Source organism: Choloepus didactylus, chromosome 5 (genome assembly GCF_015220235.1).
Source record: "Choloepus didactylus isolate mChoDid1 chromosome 5, mChoDid1.pri, whole genome shotgun sequence".
NCBI classification, from domain to species: domain Eukaryota; kingdom Metazoa; phylum Chordata; class Mammalia; order Pilosa; family Megalonychidae; genus Choloepus; species Choloepus didactylus.
Window position 1 is genome coordinate 17,840,933 of NC_051311.1, and position 17,842 is coordinate 17,858,774.

Here is a 17,842-nt window from a genome sequence, read left to right on the forward strand (position 1 = left end):
GATACACAACCCTCAATAAGCAAAAAGAGCATGAGGGATTACATGTCACTAATACAATTAAAGCAACATGGTAGCAGGAAGAAATATAATTCTAAATATTAATGTTCTGTGGAAAGAGCAATACAGGATTTGAATAGAAACAAATTATATACAGGCTTTCACTAAGAGAGAGGTAAAACAGGGGAGACCAAAGAGCTGGGTAAAAATATTTATATCTCCAGGTCTGGGAATCATCTCCAGATCTGGGAAAAACAGATGATGGGCAGAAGGAAGACGAATTGGCAATAACCAAGAAAACTTCACTAGGATGGCAGATGAGGATTCAGGGAACTGAAATATTGGCTCTATCTCTTAAGGATCTAGGGCAGGAGGGCTGAAATAGTATCAAGCTTTAGAAGGCAATCGCAACTGCATCCTTTAACCAGGTGAGGCAGACTTGTCCCTCACTGCCTGATCCCACACTCAAAGGTAGACTAATTTAGCCTTGCACCATCACTTGGGCAATCCAAACTATAGAATGGTTCTTCATGCCCACTGCTAAAAGACAGGCGAAAGCAATGGAGAGTAGGAAAAACGGAAGAGTTTATCTCCACATGGAGTCATCAGCCCATAAATCGATCAATAATTAAATAGAAGCCTAGAAGATGAGTAGTTATGTCATGAGTTTTCCATGGCTCACAGGATAAAGCAGGACAAAAATTTAACTGAGGGAGTCAAAACAAAAAGAATCTTTTTAAGTTTCATTCATCTCATATCTTTCACCTAAGTTTCACAATGGGGTAGCAGCTTTAAGTTAAAGTAAATATGTTAAAATGTAATACAGAAGTACAATTGTAATGAAGAAAGAGCATTCTGTAAGTTATCGTTTTTCAGAAAAAAAGGATGATTTACTTAACTTTCGCAATGGAGGTTTGTATATACTTGATTATTATTTATGACAAAAGTTCACACGAAACATTTCTTTCAAGGATGATCAATCTTATTTTTGTCTTGATAGCACTGTAAGTTTTGACAAGTTAGTTTACTAAGTACTCATAAAAGTCATATCAAAGGAAGGAAAATGAATTCCATTCCAAACAACTAAATAAAAAGTAAGAAGGCTAGGAATCAAGAATGGGGAAAAACCATCTCTGGATACTTCCTAAACTTAACACTGAGACGATACTCTCCAAATATATTACGCCTTTCAAATTTCATAATTTAGCAGCTGTTTTGGGGTTCTGTAAACATTTATTAGCAAATACTTTGTGCTTGCTTGGGTACATAAAAGTATACATCCCTATATACATAACACATACATAAATTTTGTTTTCATGATAATCTTTATTGCAAGAAATGGGAAATATATGTCTCCCCTCAGGAAAGGTTAGCTGAGATTTGACTTAATGTACTCAAAGCACTGAAAACTTTAATAATGAACTCCACAGATGGCATAATTATTTATTAAAATTGAGCGTCCCTGAGCAAGTTTGAAAAGAAAACACAAAGGAGAAAACATCACTAACTGTCAAAGAAAATATTACAAAGGTTTTGTAAAGTGATATATTAAGATCCATTAAATTATGATTACTGAGATCCCTAATCTAAGATTATAATTATAATTACAACTAAGATTATAAAGTTAGTTATTTACTAGTAAGGAAAAAGTAAAAATGCCTTCTTTACACAAAGTATGGGCAAAGGATTAAATAGTTTTATTTACACAAATAAATCAATGTCACTTAATTTTAAAGCAATATTTCAAAGTTCCTACTTAATAAAAATCTTTTGGGTGATTAGTAAACTTCGTATATTTTCATTTTTTCAAGGATTACACAGTTAGAAACCCAGTTCTCTTGTTTGCACTTTTTTTCAGAGAGCAAATTTACTACTCAAAATACCATACAAGTACCATACAAGATCACAAAGCCCAGGAGTGAAGGGGGAAGTCACAATCACATTATTTTCCCTAGATCTATTTTTCTCCTCCTACCTACTAATATGCCTCTCCCTGGAAAAAAACGATGATGCCTTTGCAAGGGACAAGGGGAAATGGAATTCAATTTTCATTATGAAAGGCTTAGGATGGACAGATGATCCATGCTAAAATGCCATTTCCACTCTACCAAAAACCTTTGAACTAAACTGTAAAATCAAGATTTTCTTGACAATTCAAGTGAAGTGAAGAAAGAAAAATAGATGAAAATTCGTTCACTGGCTAATATTAGCAGGGGTGGGATGGAAGAGATCTAGTTTAGATATTTTATTCATATAAATTTAAAACCAATAGCCACAAAGTTACTTTGGACTCTATGCAATAATTTTTTGCCCCAACTTTTTTCAATTTATTTCAGCAAGATAGACTGCACATTATGCAAAAAAAAAAAAAAAAAAAAAAACTTTTTTTTTTAAATCTAACATGTAAACATTTAAAAACATTACAAAAATATAGCATTCAATTAGATGATTAAAATTGCCTTAATGCCATGAACAACTTGCTTTTTAGGAATATTGGCTTGGACAGGGGTTACTTCTTTAAAAGCACTGAATTCTATTAACTCCAAAAACTAAACACTGCTTTACGTATGTGAACTATAAAATAATGTTTTCCTATAAACCTGCTACAGAATTTCAGTGAATTTTATGTTTGATAAGAGAAATAACTATTTAGTAAAGGCTAAGACTATAGTTAATTGCCTTGCGGTACAGTTAATCTAATGATTGATTGTATGTAATTTTTGCAATCTATCATTTACAGAATATGCTAACATGGTCCATGTCTACAATAATCTTTACATATGTATGTGGGGGACACATTTTTCAAGCAGGCTAAAACTAATTACTACTGCAGGTTAAAAAGGTGAATTGAAGCGAATTAGTGCTAAGCGGTATAAGTACATCATACTGGACCCAGAATAATTAAAACACAATTCCAAACTTGTAATAATAAATCATAAATGCACAATTGCACAAAGCACATTACCTTAATCACACATAAAAACTTTCCTCTGATTATTTTCATACAATAACACAAAAGGTAAAACCTACCATAAATCTAGTTCAATAGAATCCATTGTGTCTAAGGAATGATTTAGGCAGCATTTTAGAGGCAAGCCAAAAATAGTAAAAAAAAATAAAAATAAAAAATCTTTAAAATAGAATCATGAAGTTAAGATAAAGAGGAGCAATATGTATTATAAGGCCAAATCCAATTTCATGTTAACTATGAGCTAATTCTCGTATACAAAAAAGAACTAAGGTTTCTGAGTCACTGATGATAGCAACACTGAACAATGATCTTCTGTGAAAAATATTCATATTTGTACTATTAACCTTCATCAGTTTGAGAATCATTTCTTGGATGGTAACCTAGAAATCAAACAGATGACTTAAATACTTACAAGTCTGTGATAAGACATAATGTTTCCAGGATTTTGATTTAAAAAAGAAGTTAGAAAACATTCCTGCATAAATATAATTAAGTAAAAAAATCTAGGCTGTTTTAGGATTTCTGAAGCATGAAATTATATTTCCATTTAGCATACACTACACTGATAAATTTATTTTACATAAAATTTTTCTTTTCTTGCATAATTTGATTTCTCAAAATGAAAACATCCATGCAAGACTGGGATATTTATGTTTACATGCAATATGACTGACAGCTCTATAATTGTGATAAGCTCCTTGGACCATGGTTTCTATGGCAACAGTCTAACTGTCCATTCTTACCTTCTTTCTGGTCATCCACTGTATTGAGTTTAGTCTCGTCAGCTACTGTTAAAAGGTAAATGTATAGTGGTTAGCCCAGTTAGTTCCCACAGCCCAACATGCTTCAACTACTCCCAGGGCTGTTCAGTTAGGGAACAATTCTTAGGTAATATTTCATGCAAATAATATGAAACATCAGGCAAATGTTCATAATCAAAAAGAGAGAAAAAAAAAAAAGCAATGTCTCCATGCAATATGCCAGTCATTTCATCTCACAGGCATGTGGGTTATTTATATGTTAGCATATCATCATTAGCCAAGGCAATTCATCACCAAATTTTTCTTTTATGCATGTGATAAATTAATGCTTTTAGTTTTGAAGTACAAACAGCCACCAGAGAACAGCATAAATAAGTTACAGTTGATTAACAAAGGTTTTTTAAATCATTCAATAAGTTTATGGATATAATTAATTTATGTACTTTTTGTTTGGTGGATTTGGATTTAAAGAGAGACACTACCTGATTGGTGTTTGATTGAACAACTATGATTATTTTCCTCCTCTCATTTGCTTCCAAATACTTTACACAATAAATATTCTCTCAAATTATTATTTCATTTAAATGCCTTAATTATCAACACATAAGCATCTGTATTAAATAAGCTTTAAAGAACAGCAATGAAAGGAAGGTATCATGAAGTAACCACATTCTAGACATGGATTGAGATAATGGTTTCTCTCCAAATTATTTTCTTCTAGTTCAAAAATCCCACAGTCAACCAAATACTATTTCAATGAAATTGAAAGTGTTAAAACTTATTCCATTCCATACATGAGAGTAACATGATATGCACATGTGTTTGTTTCTTTACTCATAAGAAAATGCATATATTAACATATTGCATATTATGTAAACATGCCACTTATGAGTAATATGGTTATCTCAAACGCAAAGAAAAACTATCTTTTGCCAAATGGCCACATTTCACATTTATTTCCTCTATTTCTTAAAGAAAACAGACATGTGTTTGGGACCATCAATTTTATCCTGAAAGCATCTAAACCTTATTTAGATAAAGATTCATGGAGATTGTACTCACTACCTAAATCCATGCTTTTTGATTTTCGCGTTTTAACGAAATCCAATTGACTGGCATCTGAAAATTGCTTTGTGCGTTTTTCTGACATACTCTGGCGTCCAAATCCTTCTCGTTGAAAAGCAAGACCTGGATCAACATCTGGACTCAAAGAGCTGGTATGTAAAGAAAAATAAATAGAAAAATATCTTAAAATTAGAAGACACACAATTTAGGAAACTTCACATACACCTGTGTGTGTGGGCAATTGTGTGTTTACGCATATTCCTCAGAAAATTTTAAACTAGTTAAATAACACAAATATAGTCCACTAAGAAAAACTGGCTGTACAGGAGGCGACAGAAACATACAACTCAATTCACATTTAGAATAATTCTTTCTCCATTTGAGCTTTCTCCTCCTCCACTTCCCTCCCCGGTCTCTTCTATTTGACGTTCCATTTATTTCTAAGTGATTATCAAAAAATGAGCCTAATTCTTTTAAAACATCAGAAGACTTGAATATTTGAAGAAGCCTTTCAAACACCAAACATAAATACTGGGGCAAACAGGTGACAACATGAATCTCAACTGAACAGAAGTTTTAAAAAGGATGTGTTTTGGTCCTCTTATATAATATATCCTTTATCTTGTGTTTCGAGGGGAAAAAAAAGACTTCAAAAATTCTTTTATGGATAAATTCAAGATAATGTAGACTCTCTGTAATCCTTTAACCAACTGAGAAAAAAATCTATTCTGATTAAGTCACAATAAGAAATAGGAAAAGACCACTGCTCTTTATGAGTTTGTGAGAAAAATAAGAAACCGGAAATATGAAACAGATGCTGTGGGTGCACAGATGAGAGAATAAACAGTATTACAGGGACCAGGAAAAGGATGACCAAGTTTAGATGACATTTGATTTGGGTGACACCAACACAGTGGCTTAAGCAGAGATGATAATTACGTATATGGTAAATAATCACTAACAAGATAAATTTTGATTAATTTCCCCAGTGACAGTGCTGGAGAGACTCTGAATTACTCCTGGTTTGTTTAGTCCTATCTGCAAAACTCGGCCAACATTCCACAAAGCTCTACCCGGTGTTCCAAGCACAGTCCATACTATGAAAATGGTTTTTCTGTGCACTTGGCACATTGAGGAAATAAATACACTAGCTTTCCTAGATCAGGGTGGAGCCACCTTTTCTATCCGACCAGGCGGCAGGACGCCCCTCCATGAGTAACTAACCAGCCATCATGAGAATGAGAGGGCGACAGTCTGCTATGTACCTGAGTTACAACAACCTTCCTTAGGTTTCTGATTGAAGCAAGCTTCTCTGGCCCTTTCTGGCCTTATGAGAACAACCACTAATTTTGGTAAAAATAGAGTGATATGACTCGGACAGACATCAGAAATTTAGCTTCAATATACTGTGCCTAGAATGACAGTCGGCGCCTACAAGAAGAGCTAATCCAAAAGTTGTGAAAAGTAGGAAGCCAAGGAAAATGCTCTGCCACTGAGCATCTCTCAATGCACATAATAAAAAGAAAAGTTGTCTCACACATCTTACAAGGCCAACGAGAGAATGTGATGACGGTAGGTAAAAGCCCTTTGTGAACTGCAAACCACTATTTAATAAGTGATTACTACCCAACAAAGACTATCTATCTTAAATTTTCAAAGCAATAAAAATTATGGTATGGGAAAACCTTACCATATCACACCACGGCAGGGTCCTTAAGACCACACAGAGGAATCAAACAGTCCTCCCCAATCTTTTCCACTAAGTACAGAACAGGGACCCTAGGGCGAGGCAAGGGAGGCAGCTAGGGTGCAAACTCTGAGGCACTCACTCTCAGGGCCGTGCAAGTTCAAGTGCCTCCTTAAACTCTGCACTGTAGGCGCCCACCTTGCTTCACCCTAGCCCTGGCCCAGCTACAGAAAAAAGAGAATGTGTTTCCCACAGGGACTGGGAGTTTAGCCCTAGGCAAGAACAACTTTTTTTTATTTGTATAACACTATGCTATATCTTAATGTTACTTCATCTGTATTCCACTCCAATTTTTTAAAATTTTTAACAATATCATATTTCTTCTCCAAAACTGTGAATATATTTGATGCTCCAGGAGAAAGCAGAGTCACGTTCAACGTTTACCTTGAAGTCTAAGGGGCCTCCCAATCACAGACTACTATGCTTTGGTGTATGTGCCTTTTAATTTCCAAAAGCAGACACTCCAGTTCAAGAAATACAGTTTTAGAAGAAAAAAACTGAAGCTCATGGAATGAGAACTATGACCCCAGTATGTAGCAGCAAACTCTAAATAATATGTTTCTAAGAGCAGTAATTTCCTTAATTCCCATTAACTGTGTAACATCCAGGTCCCTTTTTTTTTTATTCTCTTCAACCATTCTGCACATGCTTATCAACTCTTTTGTATCAAGCAGAATACTTTAAAGCCTGAGTTCCAACAGGTGGGTCAAACTTGTGGTCGGAGTGAATTTGAAATCTGTTTTTTAACAGGATATTAGCAGTAAACATTTTTTCAAAGAAATATAAACTGTAGCTGCTCACGTTATCTGACAACTACATGCTGGCACATTTTTTAAGCTAATTTTATAACTTCTGAAATGATGTTGCCACCAAGATTAGAATTTGCTGCCCTTTCTCCCCCTTAAAAACACGATTGTTGAAATTCCCTAAATCAATTAATGGATTGAAAAAAGTAGGTGCTATCAGTTAACAAATTAAAAGTTTAGCCACTTGCCATATTTAGCCTTCCACAATTGTGCAGAGAACTGTAAAAAACACAATTTAAAATGTCAAATGAGTTTGTGAGTTAATAAGTTTTTAACTAACTATTCTTAAACCATGACATAATTAATTCTTCCCTATCAATATACCCATTTAACTAATTTCAGACACAATACAGAGTACACCAGGAATATTTAACAAGTTAGACTGCAGGACTGACAGCTGCTTCTTTCAAGAATGTAACCATATCCTGACCCCTGATGTTATTAAAATTCCAGTTATTAATCCTTTCTTATTGCCCTTTTGTTTTCATAACATTTTCATCAAGGATTAGGGAGATATTGTTGGGCTGGAGAAAGCTTACATTTTCTGCTGTGATTCAGAGCAGCTGCCACTCTTGCTTGGATAACCCTTCATTCATATTCTTTCTCTACCCCACCTTCCCCACAGCACACTCACACAAGGCCTCTCCATTTTACAAGCCCCAATTTGGGAAATGAATGCAACAACCTCTCCCTGCTGGCTATTCATGTACTTTCACCTATGCTGTGCTTCATCAGGCACAAAACTGACCCATCCCTATAAATACCTTCTCAATTCCTCGTCATGGAGGAGATTCAAAGGCTTTTGTCCCTGAGATGAATACTGTAAACATTTACTCCTTACTCTCTCTGTTGTTGCTCTCACTCTTAGAAAGAGATATAAACTGCAGCAATAAAATGTTAAGGCATTTGCAGATTTCAGATCAGTTTTCACTTTATATTGTAGTTTCCTCTTCTAAATTTAACCAAAAAACTCATTCAAAGATAAAGCTGTTTTCATGCAGGCTTGAGTGTGGCTCTATTTTTTAGTCTACTGTTCAACTGGAGGGGAGGGTAGGAGAAGGCAAGGTCCAAATAACAGGTGAGATTATTCCAAGAGAGTATCTGTAGAACTGACAGATAAACGAGCTGTATTTCTGTGCGTTTGTGTGGAAGTGAGAGAGGGGTTTTGGGGTAAGCATTTCCTTCATTAAGGTCATCACTAAAATGTTAAGATAGATAAATACCAGTCTCCTGGGTATCTCCTATTTAATGTTTAATGTTGACACAAGTCTAGGGAAGAGTGGGAAGTAGAAATGCATAAGCAATAAAGGAACAATGCCTTAACATTTAAATATAATTTTGCTGATGAATTCATAAAAGATCCCAGAGCAGTAAGAAAATTCTGTCATAATGCATCACAGGGTTTGCGTGAATTATCAGTACAACCTTGCAAGTGCTTCCCTGAGAGGGACCTGTCCTGTTGCTTATTGATGCATGTAATTATTACACATGCAAATTAAGGCACAAATCTGTATTCGAGTACCACACATTGGCTCAATATCAAACCGTTCTATTTTGAAAAATAGCATAGACTGTCCCAAAAGTCACTATGTTAGAAGCAAGGAAAACAGTCTATTTGTAGGACTCTAAAAAGTAAATCTCAAAAAAGCCTCCTCCCACTCCCAGCACATACCAAGTCTCAGTTTTGCTACACTAATTTTTTTACAATCTATCAAGCAACTTAGGACTTTGCTTTGAATTTATTAATTTAATGGAAAAACAAGTCATCAAGTTAATAGAGGTCTAAAAGAATTGATAAAAAGTAACAAAACTTTCAAAAAAATGAGTAGAGATTTTTGGTGAGTAGTAGTTCTCTTGCTGTTGTTTTGACTAAATTACTAATTACACCACTTCAAAGGCTAATACAATTGAAGGAGTGTACCTGAGGATGTGGGGGTGGGCATCTTTTACTAAAAGGTTGATACTTAAGAGCATAAAACCTGTTAAAAGCATATCACTGCCTTAAAAAAAAAAAAAAAAAAACAATTTAACAATGATGCTCTGTAATAAACCATTTCAACATAAAACAAAATGTGACTGCAATGAACTGTTGTCTTCAAGCCCTGGATCTTACCAATCGGCTGAATCACTGATTGTAACCTTAGCCCAGCTGCCAGCATCTGTGGCCCCGAATCCCACATCATCATGGGAGCTGGAGGATGACTGGTCGGAAAGATGCGGAGGAAGCACTGGCAACCTGTCATCTTCTATCATGACAGTGTCATCTTGGGGCATATTCACTGTGGGGGACAGCTGATATTTACCTGTCCAGTGAAAAAAGAGAAAGAAATTATACACATTGATCTGTTCTGTTCATTAATATTAATACTTTTCTACCTTACAAAAAGTCTAAACATACACACATCTGCTCAACCTGGTAGAATAAAAAAGAATTTAGCACACTTATTTTCCATAAATGATTGTAGATGTGGGGTTCTCTACTACTTCTGATACCACAGCCGTGTAGCTCTTGGCTGGGGCACACTGTGCAATTTTCTTGGGTTTACGTTTCCTAAAACTAGAGATGATCTCCAAAATGCCTTCTCGTGTGAAAATGCTATGATTCCAAGTTGTGAACATTTTTGAAAAACTTGGAAGAAATTTAGAGGGAAGCCTTACGGCCCTTTATCAATCACTCATCCATTCATTCATTTGGTGTGTAACCCAGAACATGTACTTGAAGCTACATAATCTCTGTCCTTAAACAACTCACTCTACTAAAGAAAAAAGACACATAAACAGTTGTATGGCTATGCGAGCAAAAATTTCACAGCATTCACTGGTGTTGGTAATTGCCTGGGAGGCTGGAGGCAGGGAAGTGCTGGGAATCTTAACAAAAGTTAACTTCAGAGTTGGGCTTTGACTGGTGCATGTGGTTTTTCCTTCCAGAAGAAATGATGACAACAACATCATGAGATACATGGTGGTGAAAAGCCCACAGTGCACTCTGGTGGCACTCTGAAGACGAATATGCCCAGAATAAAGAGGCGTCAGGGAGAATGGCAGCAGTGATTTTGAAGAGAAAAGACCAGGATCTGACTATGAAGAGACTTTCAGGCCGTTCCAAGGCAGCCTGTACATTTTGGTTTATTCAGTTAGAATCTATCACTGCCTATACTGATCAATTTCCTGCAGGAAAATCTCCTCCGGATTTCGGATCAGAATTACAGGTTTTTTCATTTCATAACCTTTCTTGCAAAAAAAATTAAGTTTCAAGGCCCTGAATTCTAAAAAATAAAGCTGGGGTTCAACTGATGCCAACTTCTTCCTGTTCTAGCTCCGTCCCCAAATCTTGTGCCGCGCTTCTTTGCAGTGAGAAGGTGTTGACAAGGCTTCAGTCCACGTGGATGCCTTGTTAGAGGCCACGTCTACGGAAACTGGCAGGAGGTACGAAACAGGTCCCCAGGCTCCCGGCTCTCCCAACAATGCAAGGGAGGCTGGATAGTGTCCCCGTCCCCTTACAGGATGATGCAAAAACTATCATTTTATTACTTCCCACCCTAATAAAAGGCTTGCTGCATTTTCCCAAGAGCCTACCACCCTTTCACGCAGGGCACATTTTTCCATTATTGTAATTTCTTTTTTAAAATTGCATAACAGCAACGTATAAGAAATGTATCAACTTTTTAATATTTGCCTTAGATATAATTTTTAAAATAAACATAATATTCAAAAGAATGTGTAAATGATAACTTTTGTTCTAATACTACACTGGAAATATTGGGTTAGTGTAAAGAGACATGAAGGATTTTTTCAAAGTATGAATTTTTCTAAATATGCCAGGAAAAGGAACAAAAATTAAGGAAGTTGTTGCTTATCTTTTCAGGGCAAACCCCAAAAGTAAACTTGCTAGAAATTTCGAATGCACACATTAGTTAGCACAAAATTCTCTGTTAATGTAGTAATTCTTTGTGCTCACGAAACCTCTTCTCAGTATTTTATCAAGAAAAAATGCTACTTTGATTTCAGAAACACCCATTTTGACAAAATACGAAAACTCTCTTCTGAAGAGCATTCATCATAAAAATGCAAATAACATGTAATACTTAATCATTTCTCTTTCCTAAAATTCAAGTCACTTATTCCTACTCCAGTTTTAGGATATTAGGCCAGAAACCTGGTTACCAGAATATCACTCATAAATAATGTTAAGACAAAAAAAGCTTCCTCCTCAAGACGTTTTTTTCCCATTAAAAAAGGGTGCAGAATTACAAAACCAGGATTACCCCTGACGGAGAACTCATACTGACAAAGCATGTGCCAGAGAAATAAATGCCAAGTCTTCACCTAGGAATAATTTAATGGCAGGAAATATTAATGTGTATTTATTAATGCACTCAATTTCTGACATAAAAACTAAAAGTCTTAATTCTTGGGTTTATATAGTATATTCTCAGAGACAACCAACTAAGTGAAAAGGAACACTGAACTATTCTTCATATGATAATCCTTTTTTGTAATAATTGTTCTAAGTCAAAATCTTGTACCTAAGTTAACCAACATTTCATACATAAATAAATGACAAAATATCTCCTTAACAGTAAGAAAACAATTTAGCACCTTTTTCACCCATGAATCTGGTGCCCAATTCTTCACAAGATTCAAGAATTTGTATTTTCCATCAATTTCCCATTTTTTAACATGCTTGTCAGGAATATAGTTTTGGGATTTGGCTTCTGGAGTGTATTCGTGCAACAAATGACTTAACCACCTAACCACATATTCTATTGAGGTGTACCTGGGCAATACCAGAATCTCATAATTATGTTTGCTAGTACTTGGCATTTCACAAATATGAAACCTTCTAAGTGAAACCTGAGCAGGCTTCAATCTGTTTTATCAAGGATAAACTTTCCTTTTCCCTCAACTGGTTTACCAACACCTATAAACTGAGATGTGTGCCAGTAAATATCCTGTAGAATAGAAGTGAAACAATGAGATACAGAATGATTGTTTACTAAACATTTATTCATTGGTAAAATTACATAGACCGTAACACCATACAAGACACTAGAAACAGACGAAATGAGAAAAATTTGCCAGTGATATGACTCATGCTGAATAAACATTAATGCATTTATCTACACTGAATATCTAACAAGACGAAAAATATCCTGAACATAATTATTATTACATTAACCACAAAAGTATGAAGATAGCATTATTAATATTAAAATTTAAAATGGATACAAGAGATTATGCTTTTGCTTTAAAGAGAAGAACTCTTCAGTTAAAAAAGTTTAAAAAAAAATTAATTTCCCATGCTCCCAAATGTCCACTTGTGATGTATTTGATGAAGTAAGCATGTCGGTTTCACTAGCTACTCCAATTATTATCATTATTATTATTAGTCCCAAAATTTGGAAAATATTTTTTATGTAAGAAGAAATCTTACATAGAGTCACAATGAATTACATTTTCATGAATGTCCAGGACTATTCTTCTAAAATCAGTGGTAGTGGAGAGTCAGCCAAGACAGAAGACAGCTGGAGAAATCTTTCTTTGGGTCAACAACTATGACCAACTCCACTGAAAGCTAAGGGGACCGCTTGGGTTCGGGTCACTTAGGACTATCAACTCAGAAAACACACATCCTAATTTTGGTTCAGAGACAAAGAAGTTGTGTGTGGCTTCAGTCAAGTCACTTAATTTCTTTTGTCCATTATTCCCTGAGGACAACATAAGTAGGTTGGAGTACCTGGTTTCTAAGGTTGCTTTCAAGAATTAACTTCTTTGATATTAAGATGGCAGGGGTTGTCACAATGCAGTATGTTCTAAAGACTGTCTAAGGCCTTTTGCCTAAAGATGTGGATTCTTAAAAACTGATGTTAATTAAGAACCGGTGTCACTAACATTTATCGCATGATATCAGCATTACCCAGAGAGGGCTATTTTTATAAATAGGAAATAGCCTCAAACTAAATAAAACAAATAAAACAAAATCATCATGAGATCTGGGCCTTAGTTCCTTTATCTGTTAAGACGGAAAGTTGGGGTGATGATATCCTTCCAATTCTAATATCTCTTCCCTTTTCAATCTATTTTTTAGAAGCCTCTCTCTTCTGGGATGTGTTCCATAGAAGTGGATCAGAAAGGCTCGGAGTTCCTTTTGGTGTAGGGTCCTATATAAGGCATAATCCATGTGAGAATTCTCCCTGTTCACATAAAAGTAATCAGTTCTTAACTTATTCAGCAGGAATTTCAATACAAAGTTCTCTGTTAATCATAGCAGACCATGAAGTAAATACCACCACCAGTGTCTATAAAGGAGCCATTCTAAAAGTACAGAGGACAACAATTATCCAAACAACATCTATCAGAGAAATTTCCCTGCACCCAGATACTGTGCAAATCAATAAATACAACTGCTATTCATTTAGGCTAGTGGTAATTTGATGCTCTAATACCTTATAATTATTACCCTGTTTTGGTATTTTCTGTTGCAAGTTAAAAACATCTATAGGATATCTAATTTTAAGTGAGAACTCACTTCATAAACTTTGTCTCTTAGGGTCCATGATACTGGAACAGGGACTGAAAAAGACTGAGGAAACCCCAAATTTGCAAAAAGCAAAATAAGTCAAATTAAAGACGTAAATTTCTCAAGATAACACTATCAGGGATCCCTAGTTTCCAACACAGTACATAAAAAATTGTCTTAAAATATCCAAGTCATTGGGCATCCCTTTGACCTACATCAAATAGTAATTGGCCTGTCACCCATGGCCCAAAGCAAACAGCACACACAGCACATCACAAAGCACATAACCAGGAGGCGAGTTATTGCCATGGGGGAAGCATCTGGAGCTTTGAAAGTTCATTACATCTCTAGTAGAGAGAAGGAGAAACCACGTCAGCTATAATGCAAACTTAAAGAGGACTAATGACCCCATGGCTAACAAACCCAGGGCAACAGTCTATGACGAAAATGAAGGAATCCTCAACCCATATATTCAACATTGCAAAAGGCCACTAGGTGGATTTTAGGGCTGTTTTTGTCTGTCTGGTTTTTAGTTTTAGGTTTTCGCCTTCCTCTGAAGCATCAGGGATTGGAGGCAGGATGCAGGTTACAGGATCTGGTGGATCAATGGTCTGATTCAGTATGGCAAGTCCTATGTTCCTATAATAAAGGGGAAATTACAGCATATCACTTTGTATGCACACAGATCCAAGGACACAAGCACTGTCTCTTTCTCTCCCTCTCCCTCTCTCTCTCAAGGGGTCTGAATTTTCATCAATAAAAAGTATTTAACAAAGACAAAGTTTAACACCAGAGCCAAAATATATGGAAAATCCAGCAGCAATGAAGAGAATGATAATTAATAAGCAAAGATTAAATGTGATAAACCATGTACAGTATCAGGCATCTAGCAGGTGCTTGATACATTTAGCATCTTCCCCCTTCTTTCACTTACACCAAGCAGGCAAAAAGAAAAATGTTGACCAAGTTAAACCAGAGAACTGGCACCTCTAAGTTCTACATGTAACAAAATATGAAAATAAGAAATGAGCAATTTTTGCAAACTAGAAACCGGAAGGATTAGAGGAAGAGCAACCGAAAATTCTACTAGTAATGTTTATGTATTTGTCCTGTCATGCCCAGTGGAAAGTTCTTTGAAGACCATGACTGTTTCTTATTCATCTTTGCATTTTACAGCCAAAGTATATACACGATGCCTTGCCAATAGCAGGTTTTCCATGAGCATCCACTGATGAATGCAATAAATTCTTGTCCAATGAAGCTCAATAATTGAAACCTGAATTGCATTAAATCCACATTACATGTACTCAAAATGGAGTTAAATTTAGGGTTTTACTTTATATTAGAGCCTTGCAAAACATACCAGCAATAAAAGTGTTTTATGTCAGGTACTGTTTTAATCAAAACAGCTTCTTGTATTTTAAATTTGAAAACTCTCACAAGCTAATCCCAAGATGAGCAACTCAGTAAATCCAACCACTCCTGTGGCAAAGCAAGTCTTTATTAACTGGATCTGTTAGGAGAAAGCTGAATTGCTGCAGAGCAAGTGCTAATAAACTCATTACCCACTGGGGGCCATGCAGACAGTATGGTGGTGAATCCAAACAAAGGATGCAGAAAATTAGTTTTAGAATTTAAAAGCTATTGCTCTGAGAAAGCAGAACTACAACTAAAACACAATAACATTCTATTAAGTATAAACCAAAAAATTGCAAAGATTTCACATACATATACATATGCATATATGTATATCCATAGTTTTCCTCCCCCTTGGAGCATAAATCACTTCTTGGCATAAATCACTAAATTGTGATTTTTTTTTTAAACACAGCATCACTTATTATCTCAAAGAAGCTAAGAACGCCCTGATCACTGGAAAGCATTTCTATATGATCTCTTTCTTTTTGCAACCCCCACAAATGTTACAAAATCTAAAACTCACTTAACAAATCAATGTATTGATTTGCTCTCTGCACATTAACGCTTCCTGAATGATTATAATGAACCTGTTATTTTTCCTCCTGAAAACATGGGCCTTCTTCACATTAATATTACATTAATAACCTCTCAGTGAACCAGTGAAAGCAGAGAAATAAGACGTGATAAACAGAGTTTACCTGACTCACCCATTATCCTGCTGAGTGCAGCAGTTCTTGTGGGTGAGTCATCAAGCCCCTCAATCCCACTGTAGAGGGAATGGGAAATTCTTCGTTCCCTGTCATCCAATACTGTGTCGATGGGCAGCTCAGGTCCAAGGGGGCTCCCAGGTAACTTTAGCTGTAGAGAAAAAGGGGCAAGGAAGAATCAGTGCTGGCGGTCCATTTAGCAGCATGGGGGAATTCTAACAACTTGCCCAAGGCCTGTGTCCAACTGGGTACCAAATGAACTAGAACTTTTCACCCTGTACCAAAATAATTTGTGATGACAGTTCTGCCTAATGACCAACTTTCTGAGCCACTTTACACTGTGCCTCCCATGAAGAGCTGTCAGATTTCAACCACTGGAGGAAAAATATGTATATTAAAAGCTTCTTTTTAGAAATCTCATCTTGTTGCTTATTTTTTCAATTTGACTGCTGGTATCTGTTGAGATCAATTTAAGTTACAGTTTATTTGAGAATTCCTTACAAGATTTTGCTTTGCACAAGGCATACTTTGTCAGAATGGAAGTTGGGTTGGGCTATATATTTTACATCACTTACTAGTTCTGTTATGTTGAACAACACACTGAACCTAATTTCTTCTTCTATAAATCAAGAATAACCATTCTATTCTCTTCTTCTAATTTTTTAAGTATGAGATGCTTAGTGATTGAGATAAGTGACTTTGATAGTGAAGAGAACAATATGTAAGAGCCAAATATTCTAATGTAGCAATCAAAGGCATGAGTATGTCAAAAACATATACAATCTATTAAATAAGCAAAAGATAAAGCTCAATTTCTATAATCATAAATTGAAACAGTACATGGCATTCTTTAAAACAGCTGTGTCTCATACACCGTATTCTTTATGGAAATACCACGCATAAGGAATTTATGTTTGTAAGGCCTTGAAACAAATCTGCTTCAAGGGAAACAAAGCATACTTAACTACAATCCTCACCACACGGGCTCTGAGGTTAACCCAACAGACTAATATCTTAGGAAACTTTGGTGCTGGCTTGCAGCCAGAAGGGAGGGGCTGGGGGCTCAGCACAGAACAGCAAAGTGGGGGAGAGACAGCCACACATTCCAAACAGATGAAACCACAACTGTAGCAGGTTCCTTCGTCTGAACAAATTATTATTTCTGTTAGAAGCTATCATCTGTTTAATATAAATGAGATATTTAATGAAGTTCTGAATTGCAGACTTATCTCTCCCAGTTTGATAAGCACTGGGGAGGATTTAATGCATTGAAGGGTCAACACAATTACAATTGGAGGCACGTCAAACTGCAGGAGAATAATAAACTTGCCGCGCTAGTGAATCAGACTCAATAAGGTTTAAATTGTGAAATGAGGATTTGTTTTATTAGTTTTTTTTTTTTTAATTGCAGATTACAACTGACAGCTTTACTGAAAAGTAAAATAAATATTCAAGGTCTCTGATGTAAAGAAATAAAAGAACATTTTCTGAAAGAATGCTATGCCTAAACTCCATGCACCTTGGGGAGATAAAACAAAAACCACAACAATAAATAGATAGATAAAACTAATACCCTTTACATTTAAGAATAAATATGTTTGAATTTTTAAAGCAAGTACATACATTAAAAAGACTAGAGCCTGCTTACTTTACAATTTTTTTTTCAGAAGACAGCAACTATAATCTCAAGTTTGCTTAACAAATGCATTTAACTCAATTATAAAAAGCTGTGATTTTCTAGCGATAAACCCTTTATAAAGTTTATTCATGAGTAGTCCCTAAATATCCCAAAAGTCTATAATAAAATTTTATAAAATTCAAATAAAAGTTTCATTAAAAAATAGTACCC

General features: G+C 35.5%; 1 protein-coding gene across 17 annotated transcripts in view; it reads right to left on the reverse strand.

Moving 5' to 3' along the window:
* The window catches only part of PARD3 (par-3 family cell polarity regulator), a 680,011-nt gene that overhangs the window by 213,283 nt on the left and 448,886 nt on the right, over nucleotides 1-17,842 (reverse strand). For 3 of the 17 annotated variants that reach the window (XM_037835598.1, XM_037835599.1, XM_037835606.1), the window contains 4 exons: nucleotides 15,985-16,144; nucleotides 9,461-9,650; nucleotides 4,792-4,943; nucleotides 3,712-3,756 (listed from right to left, as the gene is read on the reverse strand). In XM_037835598.1, coding sequence (XP_037691526.1) covers nucleotides 3,712-3,756; nucleotides 4,792-4,943; nucleotides 9,461-9,650; nucleotides 15,985-16,144 — 547 coding nt within the window. The remainder of the gene's footprint in view (nucleotides 1-3,711; nucleotides 3,757-4,791; nucleotides 4,944-9,460; nucleotides 9,651-15,984; nucleotides 16,145-17,842) is intronic. The other 14 variants (XM_037835610.1, XM_037835609.1, XM_037835612.1 and 11 more) reach the window with 8 other exon arrangements.